This window comes from Mustela lutreola, chromosome 5 (genome assembly GCF_030435805.1).
Source record: "Mustela lutreola isolate mMusLut2 chromosome 5, mMusLut2.pri, whole genome shotgun sequence".
Taxonomy (NCBI): domain Eukaryota; kingdom Metazoa; phylum Chordata; class Mammalia; order Carnivora; family Mustelidae; genus Mustela; species Mustela lutreola.
In genome coordinates, this window is record NC_081294.1 from 120,571,969 (window position 1) to 120,597,368 (window position 25,400).

General features: G+C 36.4%; 1 protein-coding gene across 6 annotated transcripts in view; it reads right to left on the reverse strand.

Annotated features, from left to right (window-relative positions):
- SPATA9 (spermatogenesis associated 9) overlaps positions 1–16,737 on the reverse strand; it is a 38,009-nt gene extending 21,272 nt beyond the window's left edge. Inside the window, exons 1-3 of one of the 6 annotated variants that reach the window (XM_059175506.1) lie at positions 16,620–16,737; positions 12,514–13,102; positions 1,179–1,267 (exon numbers count right to left, since the gene is read on the reverse strand). In XM_059175506.1, the coding sequence (XP_059031489.1) occupies positions 1,179–1,267; positions 12,514–12,559 (135 nt within the window). In that variant the 5' untranslated portion in view covers positions 12,560–13,102; positions 16,620–16,737. Of the gene's footprint in view, positions 1–1,178; positions 1,268–1,445; positions 1,650–12,513; positions 13,103–16,619 lie in introns of those variants that run through there. The other 5 variants (XM_059175510.1, XM_059175505.1, XM_059175504.1 and 2 more) reach the window with 5 other exon arrangements.
- Positions 16,738–25,400: the final 8,663 nt, after the last annotated feature.

Below are 25,400 nucleotides of genomic sequence, written 5' to 3' on the forward strand. Positions count from 1 at the left end.
CTGTCTACTTATCCTCTCCCTTTTTTTACTTAGAAAATTCATATTCATTCTCTGAAACCCAATTTAAGCATCCTTCCTCCAAAAAGCCTTCTCTGACCATCCTAGCTAGAGCAATTCATTCCTCTAAGTTGGATTTACCTCTTACTATATTCTAAAACAATTACTTGTTTTCATTTCTGTCTTGATTACATTAAGCTAATTGGCTGAAAGCATCCTGTCTTTTCTCTCTAGTCCCTCTCCCCAGTCCCAAACAATAGCAAAGTATTTAGTAAATGTTTGATGCCTGGTTGTCTGGATGAATGGTTAAAAGTGGCTCTAATATTTCTCCTTTGGAATGAAATATATAGACTTCGTGATTACTGTGTTACTCAGAGAGCTTTTTTGTTTACTTCCAGGTTTTGGCTATGTTCCTCATGTTTGACATTGCCAAAACTCTGATATCTGGATGAGGAAATTATTTCTGTACCATGTAACTTTACAACATATTCTATTCCAACTGTGGTCTAGATGATTAAATATACTTTTCCATTAAGAGCTGTGTACTTTAAAGTAAATTAGGTTATAAGATATTACTTTTTCCTGATCAAATGTCTCAGAATTCTTTACCTATTCCCTCTTTCATTCCCAATATTTTATCTGGCTCAAATCCTTTTGGGAACAAACATTATATAAAACATATTCACATATGCTTTGTTTAATCTGATATCATTATTTTCTTCCACATTAAAACATACACTCATATACCACAGTTATCTTTTCATTATTATAATTTATGTCAGTTATTTTTTTCCAGTGATTTAATTGCCATATATATTTTAGTTAAAATATATCTAGGTGTTTTCCTGATTTTTATATTAAGCAAATTTTTTTTAATATTAAGCAAATCTTAAGCAAATGTAGCAAACCACATACATTACAATTGTGGCTATGAGAGAGCTCCACATTTCCAATCTAACAGCACAGTGATTTTCTTTAAACTTAATTTATCTACTTCATTTTTTTGTCCATCTCTCTGCTTCTCATAGAACAATTCAGAGATTTGAAATGTGTTCTTCTGAGGCAAAATTAATTTCTTCCTAAGGCTCAGGCACTGATCTCAAAGTCAAGCATTAAATAATGGATATTAAAAATACAATGTACTTTTTATAATCCTTTTCAAAATTATGAAATCGCATTACCTGATTAGACTGTGATAATCTTAGGATGGTAGGGAATTCATCTTTAAACTCATCCGTAAGGTCCATGATGACTTTCTGGATCCCCTCCACTGAAACAAAAAGAAATTAGGGGGACAAAAGAGCTTAGCAAAAATCGTCACCTAACCACAATTCAAAAGAACCTGGATGCTGGGTCCACTTTGTAAGTGCCTGGGAAAGCAAGTAAACCCTAAGGGACGTTATTCCCCATTGTATCCCACACCCATATCCCCTTTACAGCAAGATTACATATACTTCTTCCAGAAAAGTTCTTCAACACCTGCCCACATATCCACCCAACAGGTTTGATTGGCATGACAAATTCTTGCTTGGGTTCCTAGTGCTTGGAAAGTTTGCAGGCCAGGGCAACACTTGTCCTACTCTGCCATTAATGAGGGATGAAGGTACCCTTCCACCCAGGAAAGCAGGCAAGGACAGAACCTACAGCTCATTGACAGAATTCTTTGTTACTGCACAATGGGCCTCTGAGAGCTTGTTACAGAATCTTCTGAAATCACTCTGGCAATGAGAAGAGGAAGAAATGTGTTTGAAGGCGTAAGGGGAGGAGACAGGAGAATGAAAAATAAACCATACTAAGGAGTTCTGCATTATGTGGAATTTTGCCCCAACTTCTACAATGATACCTCAATTAATGGATCACCTGAGAACAAAGCTCCCTTTGAAAAGAGTTGGCATATGGTTTAAAAGAAATGCTTCACATATGATGCCAAGAGGAAAAGAAAACCAGCAGTTATTTCAGAAAAACTTCTGAACAGACTGTTTTCCTTCACTCAAATAAAGATCACTAGGTCCACCACAGGCAAAATTATAAAATCTAAAATCCTCTTCCTCCTCCGCCTTCCTCTTCTACTTCTTCCTCATCTTTTTCCCTCCTAGTATTATCCCACTTCATTCTTTTCCATTTATCAAATATAAGAAGAACTTCATATCATGTGGATTTGATTGAATACCTAGTTAATATTTTAGTGTGGATGAATTCAGAGTTGATTAACACAAATCCCATTTTAATTTGAAGCCTTTATATTTGATTGTAGCTAGACCACTGTCTTTAGCAAGCATAAGCTGTGAGTGCTAGAGGTTTGTTCATTGGAGCTGTCTAGGAAAGAGAACAATGTCCATCAGAAAACTTCTCTATCATGGGAAGCCCGCCAGATCCCCACCTTCAGTTTGCCTGTAGTCCTAGTTTGTCTGAGAACACTCTTCTCTGCACCACAAACACTTCACTTAACCTTAGAAGAACATGCGTCCCTCCATCATGACCCTAATGTTTAAGATAATTATACTCTTAATATGTGGAAACTGCAATCCACTGCCAGAAAGAAATCTTATTAGACAATGATGAAAGTCTGCAAGAAATGTAACCCTTTATTTGTCCTATTACGATATGTGCCTATCAGAATTTACCCCAGAGGAAGAGTTGGCTGTCCCTTCTCTCATTGGTCTTCTTTCCTGTTCTCCACTCTCACTGACACCCCTATGTTCTTTTCACCCATCTGCCCATCTCCTGATGTCTGTCCTAGTTCCCAATTGGTTTCATCCAGTTTTTTTTTCTTTTTATTAGCTCTCATCCTCCTCAGTATCTTATGAAATTAACAAATCTAAAAGAAAAAAGTTTCTCATGCTAATATTGTCCACACCTAGAGCATAACCAGACTCTGTGTCATGTTAACAAAGTTCTTTTTGTCTTTGCTTTCTCAATGACTCTCCTTGAGAGAGGACTGATGAAAAAAAGACAGGGTCATGAGATTTCAAAAAATCCCACCCTGTCACACTTATTTTATATTTGTGACCGTATCTGATCATATTACAGGTTTGACTTAATTTAATTATATCCATGTCCTTATGTATCTTATGTTATTTCAGGTAATAAAGTTAGACAAAATAAATAATGTTAATGGTTATCTTCTTTAGCTATAATGTTATTCTTTATAGCTCACAATACAGGGCTCCATACTTACAAACATTAATTGGAAAAGGTTAAAAATACCTCCAAATTTTGTAACAGCCCTTCAAATTTATTTGTATTTAAAAGGCTTTAATACAGAAAGAAGAGAATCTCTGATTTGCACAAAGCAAATGTAAAATGAACATTTTACACACTGTAAGCGAAAGCAATAGAAGCTTAATTAGAAAATAAAGAGTTTTGGGACTCAGTCAGACTCCGATTTGAATTCCAACTCTATCACTTATCTACCTGCTAGGCTGTGTAATCTTGGGCAAATTTCTTAACCTAAATTTTACTTTTCAAAAGGTGACAGGATTTATTTAACAGACCAGATATGTTCGATAAATGTCAGCCATTGGTAAATATACAACAGCTACTTTGCTTTTAAAAGATTTTATTTATTTATTTATTTGAAATAGAATGAGAGCTAGAGAGAGAGAAAGAGAGAGCGAGCGAGTGAGCAGAGTGGGGGAAAAGGGAGAAGGAAAAGCAATCTCCACTGAGCGGGGAGCTGGACCTGGGGTTCCATCCCAGGACCCTGAGATCATAACCAGAGCTGAAGGCAGACTCCTAACCGACTAAGCCATTCAGGCGCCCCTACCTACAACAGCTACGTTGCTTTGAGAAAGTTTGCAAAATTGGGGTGAAAAGTCAATACTAAGTTTTCCCTGTTCACATGGGTTTCAGCCTGTTTTGATTTTTCACACAACTGGCTGGAATCCTGATAACCATCCTAACTAGATCCTTCCCTCAAACCTACTTCAAATTCAAATGATAAGGACCTATACTTCCGATTTCAAGTAATATGTCAAGTCTCAAGAACAACTTCTTTAAGATTAAACCTTGGCCCAGTCAAGGATTTGGATTGGAAGCCACCACCTTTGGGTGCCAACTCACAAGTGGGTTACTTCTGTCCGTTCCAGTGCTAAGTTCCTCCAGCTCACAGCATGCTCTGAAACTATGTACATCTCAGTTGATGGTAAATGCTTAATAATGTCAAAATAATTTTTTAAGATTGATTGATTTGAGAGAGAGCACATGTGAGCAGGCAGATAGAGAGAATCTATATGTAGACTTCCCACTGAGCATGACTGGGACAAGATCCCAGGACCCTGAGATCATGACCTGAGCTGAAACAGTTTCGACCAAGCCACCCAGGTGCCCCCTCAAAATAATTTTAAAAATCGTTATCCGAAGGAAGGGTACTGGCACTTACTGAAGGCCAAATATGTACTAGTTAACTGTTGTTAAAGGATAAACTGAGGGACATTAAAACTTTTAAGAGTTTATTTGAACAAAAATTTATTTGCATCAGGCATCACCAAACCAGAATTGATTAGAAGCACTCTACAGACTGTAGCTAGGGGCAAGGATTTTATATGGAAGACATGGAATGAAAGCAAGAAAATTATTTGATTGGGAATAGCTCAAGGAGTTGCATTCTTTGGGAAAGTCTAGTTGACTGTTTGTGATGGGTCGTCCTTAGGTATAGACCGCATAATCTTGAGGCATTTACAGGCTTAGGTTTTGGTTTGCTTCTGTAGGCTGCTAAAGCACTGGAGCCACCTCAGTCTAATGGCCTCCTTACTTATTTAATTTAACACTGTGCTATGAGCTAGGTTACCCCACTTATTTCTTAATTCTCATAGTAACTAACGCTCAGAGGTAGGAATGTTTTGAAAGCAGTCTGAAAATATCAAACAATACCAATACATTATTATTACCCATACCAACCATCATCCTGGGAATATATCCCAATTTGAAAAATCCTCAATTATTTATATATATGGGTTTTTTTTTTTATCAGTCTGATGCATCAGTTGTCCAACATCTGAGGACCTGTATGAGCCTTTAACAGTCTTGTGTATACAAGACTGCAGGATCCTTCTGGGAGAGAACCCAGATTTAATTACATTGGCCAGCTCTGACAAAGCCAGTCAAGTAATAATGCCTTAATTATCTTGGGAGAAGAGTGATTTTGAGCATAAGGTGGTGTATGTCACTCAGATCTATCCTTAGTCTCACATTCAATAGGGATTCAGAGTAGATGGAATTAAAAGAGACACCTTAACCATCTTACTAAGCTTTCCTAAGGCAGTACTCACAAATTAGCTGTACAGTTAGGGTACAGCTCCCGCTGTACCTGCTCCCGTAGGGAAAAAAAAGGGGGGGGGGAGGGAAAGGAGGCATTTTCAGGATGACTTTGCCAAAGATCTTTGGCTCTTTGTGTCTTTGCATTAGCAGTGGTCCTTATTGTGAGGATGCAGTGTCCAGAACAGAGTCAAAACAGAAGCAATGCCCAAGGGAGACATAGTGATATCCACAGATGTAGTTACAAGTGCCAAGCAGAGGCTACCTGCAAGGCAGCTGACCAGATTTGTTCTTAATAATTAGAGCTCTTTGGGAATTCCTAAAAATGCTTGGAAGGAAGGGAGCAGATTCAAGCCTTTGGAGAGATTTGAAGTTCTGCAGGTGGGGCAAAGCCAGCAAAGTACAGGTTACTATTATTCTTGTGATCCCTCTTGTAATCATAAATTGACCAAGCTTGGGAAATCCTGGGTCACAAGAGAAAGTGTATAGACTTTCTCATTATAGTAAGAATTTGAGGCAGCTTGTGTACAAACAGGATGTTTTTAACTTTAATCATTTGAAATGTGCTAGGGGAACTTTTTCTTTAAAAGTAACTCTAGATAAAATTCATCTGTAGGGTAAATTATCATGTTTTTAATGCCAAAAATAAATACCTGCTATATGTCTTGCAAACACAGATTTTTCAAAAGTTTTTCAAAACAAGTATATTTATAGCACCTTGTTTCTTAAAAATTCTTTAATAACTATATTCTAAACTTTCAGTTGGGTCCCATTTATATAGCCTTGGCAAGCCCAATGGAAGTCTTCAAATGGTTATAATAAAGTGGCAGGACATATAGGAGACAGAATCTGTAACGTTAGCATTACTGCACAATTGTGGGAATTGCTGAGATTGGTTAGATAGTAGGAAGCTGAGAAGGTCAGACTTATTTGTGGTCTGTTTCCCCCATCACAATATCAGCTCCATGAGTTCAGGGTCTTTGGTTAGCTCAAGGCTATAGTCCCCAAACCAGGACGGTGCTTTTATGTACTTTTACATCACAATATCAGCTCCATGAGTTCAGGGTCTTTGGTTAGCTCAAGGCTATAGTCCCCAAACCAGGACGGTGCTTTTATGTACTTTTACATGAAAAATTTTACCATTAACAAATTCACCATGGAGTCAACCAACTGACATGTAAATACAGGACATGTAAGACACATTACACACACACACGTTTATCACACATTATGGGAAGAACATGCTTTCCCATATACAAAGCACTACATTTTTATTTATTTTACCCATTATAGTGAATACTAGATCATGTGACATGTCCTAATTAACTGAAACAATTATTTTAATATGATCTCACTCATTAAGAAATAGAAAACAGAAATGATGAGAACATTTCTTTGACTTCCCTTTCTGCTTTTTTTGGGTAAATAATGCTGGGTAAATTAACTGCAGTCAATTATACTGTATATCTGAGAATAGAAAATAAAAGTGTAGCACATTAATGAGTGTAGTGGTGAAAAATGTGTGGGTAAAGTAAAAGAAAATATCTAAAGCAGGAGAGATCAAAAGAATATACACATAAAAAGTTTCAAAATACTTATTTTTAAAAACTAATCCCCCAAATTGAAAAAAATAACTGTATATTAAATTTTTTAATAACACGTAGAAATTATTTATTTCCAGTGACTTTAAAACAGAGTTCAGAACACTGCAAAGACAAAAAGAACTAAACAAGACATTTTAAATTTCATTCAGTCATTTTCTTGGTACTATTATTATTAGTTTTGTTATTTGAAATTATTTTTCTTATAGTGCAGGATAAACACATTTTTGAGTTAATAATATTAAGAATCAAGAATTTTAGTATAAGAGAAAAGAAAGACCTAATCAGAAAATCAACGAACAAATTAAAACACTGTAATGGTAAACAATTGAAAATGATCTTTAAAAATGCATTTTTTCTTGGTGTACAGACTGGAATGGCAAACAATTCTGACTTCTCACACTTATATAACCATAAAAAATAAAAACATTCATAAAAGAAAAGATCACAGCTTCACAGATTCCTGTAGAAAAGAATACTCCTAGTACCTAGAATCTGGGCTTTAATATCATTCCTCACTACAATGAACTAGGACTCCTTGAATAAACAGCTGATACCAGGTCTGGGGCAGAAGTACAAGATGAACCAGGAAGAACTCAAGCCAAAAAGGAAAACAATTTTTGAATATTAATGGAATCTCATTAAAAGAACACAGAAGGGGTGCGTGGGTGGCTCAGTCATTTGGGCATATGCCTTTGGCTTGGGTCATGATCCCAGGGTCCTGAGGTTGAGCCCTGTGTCAGGCTCCCTGATCAGTAAGAGCCCTGCTTCTCCCTCTACCATTCCTCCTGCTTGTGTTCCCTCTTTGACTGTTTCTCTCTCTGTCAAATAAATAATAAGTAAATAAATAAATAAACAAACAAACAAACACAGAAGCCAATTTAAAGGGACTCCTGCTGGTCTCAGAGCAATTGGCCATTATCATACTAATGCAGTAGTTAATACAGCATTATTATTTATAGGATGAACAGATATTCTGTGTCTCCTAAAATCATGCAAGTTTAAGTACATATCATCTATGACATACTATAGCCAAAAATGTTCCAACTTAATCTAACTTTAAATGTATCTTCTAGTTTCTCAGAAATATAGGCAACGCACAACCTCCATCAGTGTTTCTTGAACTACAGTGGAAATCCAATACCTTTATAAATTAAAAGTAAATTATCTTTTTTTTTTTTTAAGATTTTTATTTATTTATTTGACAGACAGAGACCACAAGTAGACAGAGAGGCAGGCAGAGAGAGAGAGAGGAGGAAGCAGGCTCTCTGCTGAGTAGAGAGCCCAACATGGGGCTCGATCCCAGGACCCTGAGATCATGACCTGAGATGAAGGCAGAGGCTTTAACCCACTGAGCCACCCAGGCGCCCCTAAAAGTAAATTATCTTAAAAAATAAAATTTATATTCAAGAAAGGATTTTTTATTTTTCAATATTCATATAGTCAAATAAAACTGTCTTTCTTTATAAAACTTATGGTTTTCCTGTCAATGAAGTTCTTCCAGGCCCTAAATTAGACATAGTCTCCCAAATTTTCTTCAGTTTTCTTTCTTTATAAGTTAATTTAAAAAAATTTTTAATTAATCTTTGCTTCATTTTTAATGGGTTATGGTTTCCTTCTATCTATCCAGTTGTTTTGGTAATACTGATTAAACTATTGTTCTCACTGATACAAAATACCACTACTACTACATACACATATATTGGGATCTATTGCTGGACTTTCTATTCTGGTCTACTGATCTATTTCTATGTCATTATAATACTAATTTGACTACAGTGACTTTGTAGTATGTTTTGTTTTCTGTTAAGGAACGTCTCTGTTACTGTTCTTTTTTATTCTATTATTTCTAGTGGAGTTCCTCATCCCCTGCTCCCTAGCTCAGTTTTTCCAATAATCTCTTAGATTTTCCATATTTTCACTGTCATCAAGGGGCAAAAAATAATTTAATCTTTTTTTTTTCCATGTCCATACCAATTATTATTATTTTATTTAACTGCATTCACTAGGACTTCCAAAAATAATGTTGAGTAACAATGATTATGAAGGGACACCTAGCTTGTTCCTGTTTTCAATTAAAACATCTTCAATATTTTACTGCTTACCAAAAAACCAATAGCAAGTGTTATTCTAAACAATCTTTATCATATTTCTATGCCCCTTCTGTTTTTGTTCTTTCTTACTGGGAATGGTTGTTGAATTTTATCAACTTCCATCTCATAATCTATGGGCATGATCACTTTTTTCCCCCCTCAGTCTGTTGATATGAGAAATTCAGCATTAGCTTTCCTGATATGGGAATCATCTTTGCATTCCTGGAAAAGAACGTGTACTTGTTGATAGCATATAATTCCTTTGATATTTTGTAGAATAAAGATGATAATTGTAGAACAAAGAAAATATAAGCAACTCCAACATCTATTAACTATGGAATAAATAAATAATATATCCATAATACTTACTATACAGCAGTAAAAATGAATAAATTACAACTATATGCAATATGATGAATAACTCTTAGGAATGTAATTAATTTTGAATGAGGAAAAGAAACAGAAAAAACAGCAAGATTTCATTTATATAAAGTTCAAAAATATTCAAAACTCAGCAATATATTAGGAGCACAGATACGTGTGGTAAAACTATAAAGAAAAAGAAAGGGAACAATAAACATGAAATTCAGAATAGGGTGGGACAAAGACATTGGATTGGACCAAGGGCAGATGACAATTGCAAATATAATGGTAATGAACTTTTTCTAAAACTTAATCATGTGTACAAATATCAATGTCCCATAATTATTTATACCTTATAACAATTTATATGTGATTTCTCAATATTTAATCAAGGCAATAAAATGAAATAACCTGATGAGCAAATTTCCACAACAACTTCTGTGAAAAATTACCATCAATAGCTATTCTAGTAATAGCAGTAAGGGGAGTTCTTTCACTCATTACTATTTATTGAGCACGTACTATGTGCTATCACTGCTCAGCAGTAGGTGAGCAAAACAGACAAAAGCCTTACTCTGTTGGAGCTTGCATGCAGTGGAACAGAATCAAACTACTTATTGCTATTTTCTATACCTAGAAAAGCTATCTTTTTCACTAGCAATTTGCTCAAATTTAAGGTGAGTGTTTCACAACTACATTCTCTGTAACAATTGAAAAAATTACATATATTTCATCCCACTCTGATTGAAAAGTAGATCTTATTTTAGCCTTTGGAAACTTCATTATAAATCTATGTTTTACAATTAAAATCATTCTTTTCTTACATATTGTTCCTCAAGTTTGTAGTCATCACTATCAGTAAAGGTTTTTGAGCAGCTGCATATCTTCTGATAGATTCTTCCACCTTGAAACAGGCAATCTTAATTGTAGCATGTCAAGAAAAGCAAAGAAATACATATTAAATACATTTAAGTATTCACAATCCATGTTTTTTATGGCCTTTGGTTAAGTTTTAGACTTATTTACTTCTGCAGTAACTTTTGCAGGAACCAATATAGATTGGGTATTTTAGTCCCTTCCCTTAGGGTCATAGAATGTACAGATACTCGTGTTAAGATCTCTCTGGTCAAACCAATAATGTTCAAGCATAATGAAAAAGATAACTAGTTATTCCATGTAATTCTACATAATTATAGAAAAGAAAATTATGTTCACTCAACAGTGCCAAAAATGAATACAGTAAGTGATGCAATCTACTTTTTATTCTGACCCAAAACTTTAACAGCAAGTTGATGACATGCCTTTGAAGTGGAGCCCAGACAAGACTTAATTCACTAAGTGTGAATATATGTAAACTCACCATGAGACTACATTTATTTTCAGCCAGTACCAAGCAATCCTCTTAGGTGTTTTTAAGCTATTTTATACACAAATAATTCTTACATGTTAGAAGACTAAAGTTGCCCACCGTCCTAAATTATGAAGATTATATATAACATTTATATAAGTAATAATGCCCTTAATTTAAAATAATGTCTTTCTGACCAATGATTTAAATTGTACCTGCCTAATTTGTGGTTTTTCAATCATTTTTTACATGAATAAGTAAGTTTCAATAAAACTCAAAACTAAGTATGTCCAATATGTGTTATGTAGGCAAAGGATGGGAAAGTAGAGAACTCTTTGTTTTTTCTTTTAAAGAGGTGTATTAAAGCCAGATTTTATTTTTCATTCTATACAAAGAGATAGAATGGTTACATAGGCCATATGTAAGTATGACTATCTCAATCTACAAATGATAAGCCAGGCTCTGAAAACTTTACAGAGTATCTGCAAACCAGCAAATGATAGAACAAAGACTCTTACCTAGTTTCTGTATTCCAAATTTTTAATTCTTTCACCACACATATTACCTTCTTCAGTTAGAGTGAGTGGCTTTCAATATCAGGGCAAAAATACCATCAAGAGGAGAAATATTCTGAGATAGTCTAAGAAGTTTAGAAAAGATAGAGATTATCAGAAATTCTATTATGGATAGCTTTCACCTTTTCAAGCAAAATCTGAGAGTCCATTTCATCCCAGGCACATGGGATAAAAAAATGAACAAAGAAAGTCCTTATTCTTTTTTTTTTTTTAAGATTTTATTTATTTATTTGACAGAGGGAGAGAGATCACAAGTAGGCAGAGAGGCAGGCAGAGAGGCAGGGGGAAGCAGGCTCCCTGCTGAGCAGAGAGCCCAAGGACCCTGAGACCATGACCTGAGCCGAAGGCAGAGGCTTAACACACTGAGCCACCCAGGTGCCCCGAAAGCCCATATTCTAAATAATTGAGCACACAGTATAACACAGACATGTTCAGAGACAGTTATGATAAAATACAAATGCAATAAAACAGAAATACACAGGATGTTGTTCCTTGCAAGCAAGAGGCAGGGCACTAGCCTTGGGTGGCCAAAGAGTCATAAAAGGTTTCTTCTAATTAACAAACATCAGGCACTGTGTTAAAAGCTGGAGATAATAAAACATATTGGATCACAGCTCTCCTTGACTTTGCATGAGAAAATACTATAAAGAAACAAGCAAATAAATGAGGTCATCCCATGTACTAATAAGTGCTATATTGGAAATGAAATACATTAATATACAGATAAAACTGGGTTACTATAAACGTTATGGAAGAACTCTCATGAGAAAATGAAAAGGACCTGAGACATCGAGGGGTGTATACCACTGCGAATAACCACTGCTCAGTGTTTAGGGGCAAAATCAGTACTTCAAAAACAAACAAACAAACAAACAAACTAAATATCTTTATCTTCTATATAAAGTTTACTTTCTAGGTAACATTATAATTTCGCCCAAACTCAAAATCTCTTGATTCAAGTTCCATCCTTCCTCAGTTTAAAAAATATTAAGAAAAAGGGGCGCCTGGGTGGCTCAGTGGGTTAAACCCTCTGACTTCGGCTCAGGTCATGCGAGCCCCATATCGGGCTCTCTGCTCAGCGGGGAGCCTGCTTCCTCCTCTCTCTGCCTGCCTCTCTGCCTACTTGTGATCTCTGTCAAATAATTAAATAAAATCTTTCAAAAATAATAATCAGAAGAAGAAAGATCCCTTTTCCTTTCAATAAACAAAGCTGCCCTCAGCAGACACTAGCCCGGGGTTAGAGACTTCGGAATGCTGATGGCCCTGAGGGCTGTCCTCACCTCCACCTGCTCTCCAGGAAGTGTCCAGTCCGGAGGAGGCTGCCATGCATGTCACGCAGGTGCAGGTGCAGATACCAGGTGCAGGCTGCCTCCTTACCGTGCGCGCTGAGTCATTATCTCCCCCAAGTCCCTCCTGGCCTTCTGGGCTGCAGCCTCCGCCTCCACCAGCTGCCTCCCACCCGGAAGTGAAAGACCAGCAGCCTAAGGTCCAACTACTCCCACTTCCAATCACGTGTGACCATGAGCCTCTGCGCTACTCCTCGCAGACCTCGCGGAACGGGCCATCATGTGCGACGTCAACACGTCCTGCGCGAGGCCGAGCGTCGCCAGCCAGCTGGAGCCTGAGACAGACACGGGGCTCCAGGCACAGGGAAGCGCCCGAGTTGCATGGTGGCATGCTGGTACTCAGAACCTCTCGAAGGCCCCCGATGCGGCGCAAGCCCAGAGAGGGAGTCTTGGCATCTCCAACTCACTCTCCAACTTTGGACATGCTTAGTGTCCTGGCACCTGAGATCCAAATGTCGGTCCGGGGAACGGCACTCCTGCCTCAATTCGGAAATCCTCTGGCCCTAGCGGTTTGGAGTTTTGCCTGTGGAGAAGAGCAAGTGGTGCAGAATGTGGTTGATTTGTTTGTGATGAAAACGAAGCCCCAAGACACAAGGTCTTGCCATACATCATTTTGAAGAAAAGGGATGACGGTTTTAGGAAGCCCAAGAATAGCATCAGGGAGCGGAAAATTTTAATCCTAAAAGGTAAACAACCTTTTAATTTTTGTCAAGCCACTATCCCTTGTTATTCAGAGGTTTCTTCACCTTCAAACCCTCTGTTCCAAAATATCAAATTTCTGTTAAAATCACACCAGTAGGGGCACCTGGGTGGCTCAGTGGGGGAAGCCTATGTCTGTCCCTGAGGTCGTGATCCCAGGGTTCTGCGATCGAGCTCCGCGTGGAGCTCCCTGCTTAGTAGCAATCGGCTTCTCCCTCTCCCTCTGCCCCTACCCCCACACCCACTCATGAGCATGCGCGCTCTCTCTTTTAAATAAATAATTAAAATCTTCTTAAAAAAACACACCAGTAATAATTTTGGAAAATACTGTCAAAAGTCAGGTAGCATCATGTGGTGTCAATAAGGTTCCTCAGGGTTAGAAGTCAAGAGATCCTAGGATATTAGTGCCAGGCTTGATCTGGCTGTCTATAAGAACTACAATTTCTTGGCTCAAATATATGAATCAGTAAAGTAAAGGAGTTGAAACAGAGATCTCCAAAATTTTGTTTAACCCTAGCGATTGTCCAACATTATCACAGATGGTCATTGTATATTTTTGTAACTGTAATTTTTCCAGGATCAAACCAGATTAGGGGCACTTAGTACAGGGGGAAAAAAATCAAGGATCTAGCTATAAAATATTGTCAAGGAAAAAAAAAATAGAAAAATTCTTAGTCAAAGGCAAAATCTTTAAAATCTAGTTTATTAAGATATTTGGTTTTAAAATTATAACAAATATAATTCAAAATTGGCCTTCTTGGTTTGCATAAAGAATACAGGCTGTCCATAAAATTCTTCAGTGCTGAAAGTAGTAAATAGTAGGAAGGCACATATTTAGATTTTCTGTTCTTTAGATCTTGCAACCTTCTTTTGTTACCAACCAAAATTTCTTTTCCCTTTATTGTCTCAGCTTTCTTACTGCATATTTAGATGTGCATCTGGCCCTCTGGGAGATTTTCTTTAAACTCTCATCACCAATTCTAAGCCTTTTTCAGTCTTCATTCTTTTTGAGCTTTATAGTATCTGATGCTATTAATAGTCCATATTTCTTAACATAACCTTCTTTTTCTTTCATAAGACAGTTTTGTATTTTATTTCTTGCTATTCTCCATGTCTTGTCTTCCTTCTTTCTCCACAGCCCAAAGTCTTGTACTTTATTTATCCTATCGTTAAATTATGTGTCATGGCAATCACATCTGAATATTGGCTTAAATTATTAATCTTGCTAGAAACTTCATATATCTCTAGCTCTAGTACTATTCTTTGTTCAGAGTTTCCCAAATACTTGCTGATAAATAATAATAAATATTAATTTATATTTATAAATAATAAATGAATAATAATAAAATAAAATCACCAAGTATTGAGTACTCACAATCTAAGCACTTACTATATTATATATAAGTATTATTATTGTTATAAGCATTACTAAAATTTGTAAATTAAGTATTCTTTGTATTGATGAATATACAGTACATACAGTACTTACAAGTCTTGATACTATACCTACTGTATATTTACTTGTGGTAGAGGCCACTATATTTCACTATGCATTTGTGTATCTGTAATGTTATTATAAATACTATCATTTTGGGAAAAAATTTATAATTATGAATGATAATAAAAGTAAGACATGAATTATCAACTCTTGAATAATGCTCTTTATCTCTACCATGTGGAAAGCCAGTATTTGTCTTATGAGAAAAGCAGTTCTCTAAGTTTTTGGTCTCAAAACCTGTTTGCACTCTTAAATTACTGAGGACCCCACATAGCTTTTGTTTATGTGATTTGTATCTATGATAATACCTTTTTAGAAATTAATACTAAGAAATGTATAAAAATACATATTAATTCATATGGTAGGCAATCTTTAAGATGGCCCCCAATGATTCCTACTTTGTGGTATTCATGCCCATGTGTAATCCCCTCCCCTTGAGTATGGGCTGAATTCATTGACTTAAAAAAAAAAAAAAAAAAAGAACACAGCCAAAATGATGGGATGCCACTTTCAAGATTACGTTACAGAAAGACTGTGTCTTCTGTTTTGATTGTGCACGCGCTCTCTCTCTCTCTTTGAGGGAAGCCAGTTGCCATGTTGTAACTTTCCTGTGAAGAGATCCATGTGACAAGGAACTGATGTCTCTGGCCAACAGCAGTATGGAACTGGGTCCTGTTGATAGCTCTGTAAGTGAGCTGAGAAGCTAATCCTACCCCAGACTAGCCCTAAGATGACTGCAGCTCTACTCATACCTTGAATATAGCTTTGTGAGAGATCCTGAACAAGAGGAACCAAAAGAAGCTACATGTGGATTCCTGATCCATAGACATGGTGAGATAATAAATACTCTTAAGCTGCTAAATTTTGGCATAACTGGTGACACAATATATAACAAATACATGTCATTTAAAAAATGACAATAGCAATCTTTCCTATGAAAATAACTGTTTTTCGAAGTAAACATGTAGGGAGATGAGTGATGTTGTTTTCATTTTTGCAATCTCTTTAATGTTTAGTTTCATTGAAAACATATGGCTTCTCATATCTGCCTCTGAATTTAATTTGTTGCAACACATTGTTTTGGTTGAAATACATGAAGAAAATCCAGCCTTAGACAGATAATGTAGTTGTAAAAGTAAGAAATATTTTAATACTCTTTCCTGGTATGCTCACTTTGGCAGCCCATATATTACATAATACTCTTTTCTGGTAAGTGTGGATAGTCTTCTTTGATCCTATACTACCTTTTAATAAGTGGTAGTTTCCCAAAGGTTAGTTGCAACCTTTAGTTACATTAGTAACTAAATGTTAGATAGTTTAGTCAGTTTAGTTAGGGTGGTCTGTTACAATAAAATTTATCGGTCTGTCTTGTACTTTGATGGAATCTTCTACCAATGCATGATTTGTAACATCATGAATTGATCACTTGGATATTGGTCCTTTGATTTTGGTAGATCTTCCACTGACATGTTTCATCATAAAACAGCCTGTTGTCCTCCCCTACACCCCCACCTCCCCCAAAACCCTTTGCTAATATAACCATTTCTCTTATCAGAAAAGTCTTTAAGTTTGGGGAAACTATTGTATTACCTATTATTGAATAGTAAATTACCCAAACTTAGCAACTTAGAACAACAAGTTTGTACTCTCTCACAGTCTCTGTAGATCAGGAATCCAGAATGGCTTAGCTGGGTGGTTCAGGGTCAGGTTGTTCATGAGGTTGCAGTCAAGCTGTTGGCTGGGCTGCAGTCATTTTAAGGCTCAATAGAGAAACAGTCTACTTCCAAACTCATTCATATGCCATTTGGCAAGCTTCAGAAGATCAACTTCCAAGTTTACTCACATGTTTGCTTGCAAGCCTCAGTTTCTTGCCAAGTGGACCTTTCCATAGGCTGCTTGCATGTTCTCAAGATGTAGCAGTTGGCTTTCCTCTACCAGGGCTACCTTACATCCTGGCAGCTTGTCCCAGATGAGCGTGAGAGAGAGAAAAAGGGACAGGGAATGTGAATATAAAGAAGCTCACCTAAGACAGAAGCATAGTTATTTTATAACCTAGTCTCAGTATGATAACTTATCACTTCAGCCATATTTGTTCAGTAGAAATGGTCCAGCCCACAATCAAGGGGTGGGGAACTAAGCCCCATCTCCTGAGGAGAACTGGATCAAAGAATATACCAAACCACCACAAGCTGTCAAATTCATGATGCCAGATGCAAGTTTTCCCAAATTTTAATTTTTGTTTTAAATTTATCATCGACAATAAACACTGTTGCTTGTTTTCCTTGAAATGACAGCTTAACATCTTTCATTTTTAAGAAAAATTTTGCCTAACACTCAACTCCATATAACCATAATTTCTCTGTCAGTTGTTCTTTCAAGTGAAAATGATATTCAGTGAAAAAAGCCACTGATTCAGGTCACAGGTCAGGACAAGTATACTATTGCTTTTTCCTTGAGGCAGTCATGTATTTCAGTATGTAGCAGCAGGGCTTTATGCATACTTCCTATTAACTCACACAATATTAAAATTATATATACCTGAGGGTCAATATTTAATAAGATTAATCATTTTTCTTGCTTCATCCAGGATACTCTTAGGTAAAACTGACCTTTGGGAGGGGGCAGATTATAGTGCTTAGGACCTGAGACTGGGAATATCATTGTAGAAAGAAGTAACTCAGGAAAAGCTTCATGGGGAAAGGTGTGTGTTGAGATTAGCTGGGAGTTACATTTCAACTGGCAGAGAACCAGAAAGGTGGGAGAGGCAAATAAGCAGATCCAGTGGGGCTGGAATGAAAGGAGCATATGACATTCAAGAGGAGAGAGAGGGAAAGCTATTTTGGAGCAAACTGTGGGCTAGATCTGAGCATCTGTGGAGGGACCCAAATGGACATCTCCACAAAATACACCCACCTGAAGAGGCAGTGTGAGGGATGGAGGCTGCTGCTAGACCGCTTAGGGTCTTCTCAGGATGGTAATCTAGCTGGAAATGCAGTAGGAGGTTCCCAGCAGGGTTCCATATGATACAGTCACCTTTGACTTTGTTCCTGAGGGCACCAATGCTGGTCACAACCACGTAGTTAAGTAAGAGCTCCTCCCATCTGCCCTAACCCTACCCCAGCAGCAAAACTCAGCCAGGAAAGGGAAATTTTTTAATGGAACGGGATTAGAGTTTGGATTATGACACTGGACTGGACTCTAAATACTAAAACTTCATTTACTACATGAGAACAAGCACAAAACCATAAAATTGCACTGAGATTTCAACGTAGTGTAGGTGGAGCACCAAGATTTGGAACAGAGTGATAGTGCACATTTGAAGGAGGGTGGGAAAAAAAAAGAGATCCTTACCTTTAGCTTGTACCCTCCAGAGTTCTACTCCTTTAATAAAGTGGTCTCAGTAACTATTCACTGAGGTTTATTTTTGCCAAGCCAAAGTTCAGCTGGGCATGTTTTGATGAGTGGGCAAGATGTATGCATTTTTAGGAGAAATGGTATTTTCCGAGTGATTGGAACCAGGCTAACCTGTTTATGTCCCAGCTCTGCTGCTTAAAAAATGTGACAGACACATTGTTAATCTCCCTAACTCTCAGTTTCCTCTTCTATAAAATGGAGATACATAATGCTCCTTCACAGCGTTGTTGTAAAGAGTTAATAATGAGCATTCAATAAATGGTAGGCAGTGATTATGATTACCATAATCTTGGTTGGTACTGAAAAAAAATAGTAGTTTAGAAAAATTTACCAGGCATTAGCATGGAAGATAGATTGAAGGTAAATCAAGATTAGGAGGAGGCAGAAAACTTAGAATCATTGAGTAAAAAAATGAAGCTAAATGGTAGCTATAGGAATGAAATAGAAGTCAAGGTCAGTAGAGGTCAATACAGCCTTGCAAATGTAAAGGATGTTTGAGAAGCAAATGAATAGAAGAGGTAACTGCTTAGATACAATAAGGTCAATAAAGGAGAAGGAAGAATCGAAGCCACTTTAAATTGTTAAATCTTGGTTGGATGGGAGAATAGTAGAAAAGGGAGTGATATAAACATTAGCAGAATGAGCAGGGTAGGTGGGTGGGTGGTGGGAAAAAAAATACTAGTTTTGTTTTGCTGCATTTCGGATGTAGGCAATGATGTAACTTCCAAAGGCAAACATTCTATAGATATTTGGAAAGTCATTTATTTATTCATTCTTCTATTGAATGTATGTCTTGAGTGCCAAGTTGGTGTCGGACACTATGTGAGGCTCTAGTGAAAACAATTTAGTAAAGTTGGAGTTTAAATGGGACCTCTGGGCTGGTAGAAAGATTTGGGTCCTCCAACATATAGCTGGTCCCCCAAATCATGAATTTTAATCAGTTTTCTAATAGTGTGAAGAAGACACAATTTCTAGGAATATTTCCAGTTAAGAAATGGGCAAACTTGGGACACTTGGGTGGCTCATTCAGTTAAGAAATGGACAAACAGGTAAGAACTAAACCAGGATCATAATTATTTTTATATTAAATGCCAGTCATGTATTGTTTCTAAATATTTAATTATAAAAAAGCATTTGTACAGTGGTGTTCATATTTTAAAATGTTTTATTTTGGAGTAATTATAGATTCACAGGAAGTTGCAAAAATAGTATATAGGTCTCATTTACCCTTCCCCCAGAGTCCCCCAGTGACTGTAGTTTACATAGCTAGAGTACAACATGAAAACAAGGAAATTAGCATTGGTATAATCCACTGACTTTATTCAGTTTTCACCCATTTTACATGCACTCATTTGTGTATATGTGTGTTCCTAATTTTATGCCATGTTATCACATGTATGGATTCATATAATCTTTTATCCTTAATTTTTAAATTGTTTTCTTTTTCCTCATTCCAATTAATTATGCAATATAAAGAATCTGCACCATTAGATTTTGTTAATCTCTAATTAGATATTATCAATTATTAGATAATTAGATGATTATCAATAATTAGAGATTATTGATAATCTCTAATGTTCAAACAGCATATACAGCAAAAATCACAAAGATTTTTAAAATATCTAATTAACAAGGTATTTATGCATTTTTATTCTATTGAATATATTGAGCCAGATTCTTCTAAGAACTTTAGACAGTCCTTCGCTCTTTCCTAAGTTCTTTATCAGTAATATGTGAGTTATGATTTCTAAAACCCTATAATTCTACAATTTTAGAATTCCAATTCTTAGGTCACTTGGTCTCTTGATCTAAAGCATAAAATTTCTGCCTTAGTTCTTTTTGGCTCAGTGTCAGTCTCTTATCTTATTAGGCCCGTGGCCACTGGAGCACAGTTAATAACTCTAATTGTAGTAAATAATACCCTGTTAGCTGGAAAGATTCTAGCATACCTTCCACAAGTGGCTGCTTCCTCAAAAGGTTTGTATATATTAGGTAATGTGATAATACATTAATAATTGTCCTAACAAAAATAACATATATTTTGAATGAAAATATTTGTTATGCCATTATTTTTAATAATAATTTAACTAAAACATCACAAACCATTTCTATTCTGACAACAAACAGCATATCACCAGTGAGCTTCATTCATACTTAAACAAATAAAAATTTGTGATACTCTGACCTGGGCTAGACAAGGAGGAGGTTTCTGCTATTTATGAAAAAAATAGTATTAGGCCAATTGCCAAGAAAATTAAACTTTTAAATAGATTCATCTCCTCAACCCCCAAGAAAGATATAGAATTAATTTCATGAAAATAGATGAGCTTTTATGCTTAGACAAAACTGTTAGTAAAAGATCAACGTAAGTAAGATCAAGGTTAAAGTAAATATTTGTAGGCTGAGTAAATACCACTTTGTAAAAGTGACCATGAGATGTAGACTTTGTACAGTAGTCATTTTAGAAAGCTTGACAATTTAACATATTGATGGCAACACAGCAATAGTAAAGTTAGATTTCTAATTCAGTAATATTCTAATAAAAATACCCCAAAACAGTAGATTAAAATACTTCATGATCTTACTTTTGCTGAACTAAAGTTAATGGAGTATATTTAAACCCTCCAAGGATTGTTCGGTAGCTTGTTCCACTTACAACTGTACTAATAGTTCCATTTCATGATACCAAGATTCTCTCAAGGGAAAATTTAGAACACAAAGTACTTGCTTTTAATCAACAGAATTGTTAGAGTCAAAAAAAAAAAAAAACCACAAAGCAAAAACACAACTTCTCTGCAAGAAGTATTAAACCCAAGTGTTTAGAATTAATTATTGCAAAACCAAAAATAGAACATATAAAACATATATATTTTTTCACATTATCTTCAAATTTTTGGCAGAGAACCTAAGGCTGATTTGGGGCTCTGATATACTTTGTTCTCATATTTAAGAATAAATATCTATTTTGGAAATATCTATTAAGGGATCGACTACAGAATAGACGCCATTTGCTTACAGATCCTTAGAGCAGTAAGTGATTTTTCCCTTCTCACTCAGCTGCTGAGGGGCAAAAATGGGATAAGAACAAGTCTTCCTGACTCAAAAATTTACTGCTCTTTGGCATATTCAGCACTGATATCTATAAATCATTCCCATAGCTTTATTTAAATGGAGGGGAACCTCTAGTGTGGAGCAGTTAGCCCTTTGCTCCTCTATATTGCATTTACTTCATTTATTTCTTTAAAAGTTGCAATAAAGTACCATTTGTATTAAACCAGGTACCTTTTTGGGGGCCTGGGTGGCTCAGTGGGTTAAAGCTTCCATCTTCAGCTCAGGTCATGTTTCAGGGTCCCGGAATTAGCCCCACATTGGGCTCTCTGCTCAGTGGGGAGCCTGCTTCCTCCTCTCTCTCTGCCTGCCTCTCTGCCTACTTGTGATCTCTGTCTGTCAAATAAATAAATAAATAATCTTTAAAAAAAATTAAACCAGGTACCTTTTTTATTCAATGAAATTAAGCTGTATGTTGAGATATTATTTTCTATTCTTTTGGGGAAGGAAAACTAAAATTAAGTGTAAGTAGGGGAAAACAGCATTTGTAACATATATAGCAAAGAGCTAAAATTCTCACTTCATATGAGACTTGTAAATAAATATATAAGCATGCCAAAGGGGAAAATATTACTAAAGACAGTCATAAAGGATTTCTCCATTTATTTAAAAGATATTTTCTTTTTTTAAAAATTTTATTTATTTATTTGACAGAGAAAGAAATCACAAGCAGGCAGAGAGGCAGGCGGAGGGGGGTGGGGGTGGGAAGCAGGCTCTCTGCTGAGCAGAGAGCCCGATGTGGGACTTGATCCCAGGACTCTGAGATCATGACCTGAGCCGAAGGCAGTGGCTCAACCCACTAAGCCACCCCGGCGCCCTAAAAGATATTTTCTTAATGCTATCAATATACCCTGTACTCTGCTATGTATTAGGAATAGAATGAACAAGTATTTATTGACTTCATGCCATATTGCTTTTTAAAAAAAGATGTATTTAAGAATAATCACATTTTGCAAAAAAATGTATGTATACATTCATAAAGATATCTGAGGAAATAAAGTCGTTATCAGTGGGTGGCCAGATTTGTTTATTTGAAACTTATACAATAATAAGCATGCATTTCTTTTATAATGAATTTTATAAAAATGTTTAAAACTTACAGACATAAAGTTATTCAATTATTTCACCTATTGTCAAGAATTTTTTGGCAATAAGAATACATATTTTTTTGGTTATCTAGTGGAAGATGGGTTCCAGCAGAAGTGGATTCCTTCCTTTCCTTTTTAATTTTTTAATTAAAAAATTTTTAGGGGGCGCCTGAGTGGCTCAGTGGGTTAAACCCTCTGCCTTCGGTTCAGGTCATGATCCCAGGGTCCTGGGATCTAGCCGCGCATTGGGCTCTCTGCTCAGCAGGGAGCCTGCTTCCTCCTCTCTCTCTCTGCCTGCCTCTCTGCCTACTTGTGATCTCTGTCAAATAAATAAATAAAATTTTTTTTTAAATTTTTTAAAAATTTTATTTATTTATTTGAGAGGGAGACAGATAATGACAAAAGATAGTGAGAGAGAGCACAAGCAGGAAGGAGAGGGAGGAGCAGGCTCCCGTTAAGCAGGGAGCCCAACATGGGGCTTGATCCCAGGACTCTGGGATCATGACCCGAGCTAAAGGCAGACACTTAACCACCTGAGTACCCAGCAAGGAGCCCCTCTCTTTTTCAAAAAAGATTTTATTTATTTATTTATTTGAGAGAGAGACAGTGACAAGAGATAGTCCTTCCTTTTATACCACTATAACATGATAATAATAATTTTATAAATAATGATTTTATTACTTTTTTCCATTTTTAACATTTCTGTGTTATTTTTCATTTCTATTTGTTTTCAGTAAGTTAAGTTTTATGGAGGCTGAGTTTGCATAAATTTATTATTTTTAGCTAAGGTTATCAGACTTTTATGAGTATGTTTCCTGAGGCATGAACCAAATGAAGATGCTTAGGAAATTGGATACTCAGACCATATGCTCAAGAGAGAAATATGGAATCTAAGAGTTTGAAATGTGAGAACCGTTAAAATATATATACAATTGTAGAAGCTGTGAGAATATCTTAGCCCTTCTATTTTTTTAATTTAAATTGAATTATTTAACATATAATGTATTATTGGTTTCAGAGATGCTGGCCTGTGATTTATCAGTCTTATATAATACCCAGTGCTCTTTACATCACAGGCCCTCCTTAATGTCTATCACCCAGTTACCCCATCCCTCTCCCCTCTCCCCTCCACCAACCCTCAGTTTGTTTCCTGTGATTAAGAGTCTCCTATGGGGAACCCTCCTACACTGTTGGTGGGAATGCAAGCTGGTGCAGCCACTCTGGAAAACAGTATGGAGGTTCCTCAAAAAGTTGAAAATAGAGCTATGACCGAGCAATTGCACTACTGGGTATTTACCCTAAAGATACAAATGTAGTGATCCAAAGGGGCACATGCACCCAAATGTTTATAGCAGCAATGTCCACAATAGCCAAACTATGGAAAGAACCTAGATGTCCATCAACAAATGAATGATCAAGAAGATGTGGTATATATACACAATGGAATACTATGCATCCATCAAAAGAAATGAAATCTTGCCATTTGCAACAATGTGGATGGAACTAGAGGGTATTATGCTTAGTGGAATAAGTCAATCAGAGAAAGACAATTATCATATGATCTTCCTGATAGGAGGAACTTGAGAGACAACATGGGGGGCTTGGAAAGTAGGAAAAGAATAAATGAGACAAGATGGGATCGGGAGGGAGACAAACCATAAGAGACTCTTAATCTCACAAAACAAACTTAGTGTTGCCCGGGGTAGCGGGGTAGGGATAGGGTGGTGGGGTTATGGACATTGGGGAAGGTATGTGCTATGGTGAGTTCACAGACCTGGTGATTCACAGACCTGTACCCCTGGGGCTAATAATACATTATATATTAATTTAATAATAAGAAATTATTAAAAAATGAAAATAAAATAAAATACACACACACACACACACACACACAGAGTCTCCTATGGTTTGTCTCCCTTTCTGGTTTCATCTTGTTTTATTTTTTCCTCTCTTCCCCTATGATCTTCTGTTTTGTTTTGTATGTTCCAGTATCAGTATCAGTGAGATCATAAATAATTATCTTTCTCTGACTGACTTTCCTTAACATAGTACCTTCTAGTTCCATCCACATCATCGCAAATGGAAGGATTTCTCTTTTACTTTTTTTTTTTTTTTTTTTGATGGCTGAGCAATATTGCATTGTGTATATATACCACATCTTCTTTATCTATCTGTTGATGGAATCTTTCCATAGTTTGGCTATTGTGGACATTGGTGCTATAAACACTGGGGTGCCGGTGCCCTTGCAGATGACTACATTTGTATCTTTGAGGTAAATACCCCGTAGTGCAATTGCTGGGTCATAAGGTAGCTCTTTTCAAATTTTGAGGAACTTCCCTACTGTTTTCCAGAGAAAGCAGCACCTGCTTGCATTCTCACCAACAGTGTAAGAGGGTTCCCCTTCTTCTGAATTTTTGCCAACATCCATCATTTCCAAACCTGTTAATTTTAGCCATTCTGACTGGTGTGAAGTGATATCTCATTGTGGTTTTGATTTGTATTTCCCTGATGCTGGGTGTTGTGGAGCATTTTTTCATGTGTCTTTGGCCGTCTGGATGTCTTCTTTGGAGAAATGTCTGTTCATGTCCTCTGCCCATTTTTTGATTGGATTATTTGTTCTTTGGGTGTTGAGTTTGAGAAGTTCTTTATACATTTTGGATGCTAGCCCTTTATCTGATATGTCATTTGCAAATATCTTCTCCCATTCTATATGTTGTCTTTTGGTTTTTTTTTTTTTTTTTTTACTGTTTCCTTTGCTGTGCAAAAGTTTTTATTTTGATAAAGACCCCGTAGTACATTTTTCCTTTGTTTCCCTTGCCTTTGGAGACATGTCTAGTAAGAAGTTCCTGTAGCTGAGGACACAGAGGTTGCTGTCTGTGCAGTCTTCTAGGATTTGTGTGGATCCCTGTCTCACACTTAGATCTTTCATCCATTTTGAGTCTATTTTTGTGTATTGTGTAAGAAAATGGTCCAGTTTCATTCTTTTGAATGTGGCTGTCCAATTTTCCCAACAA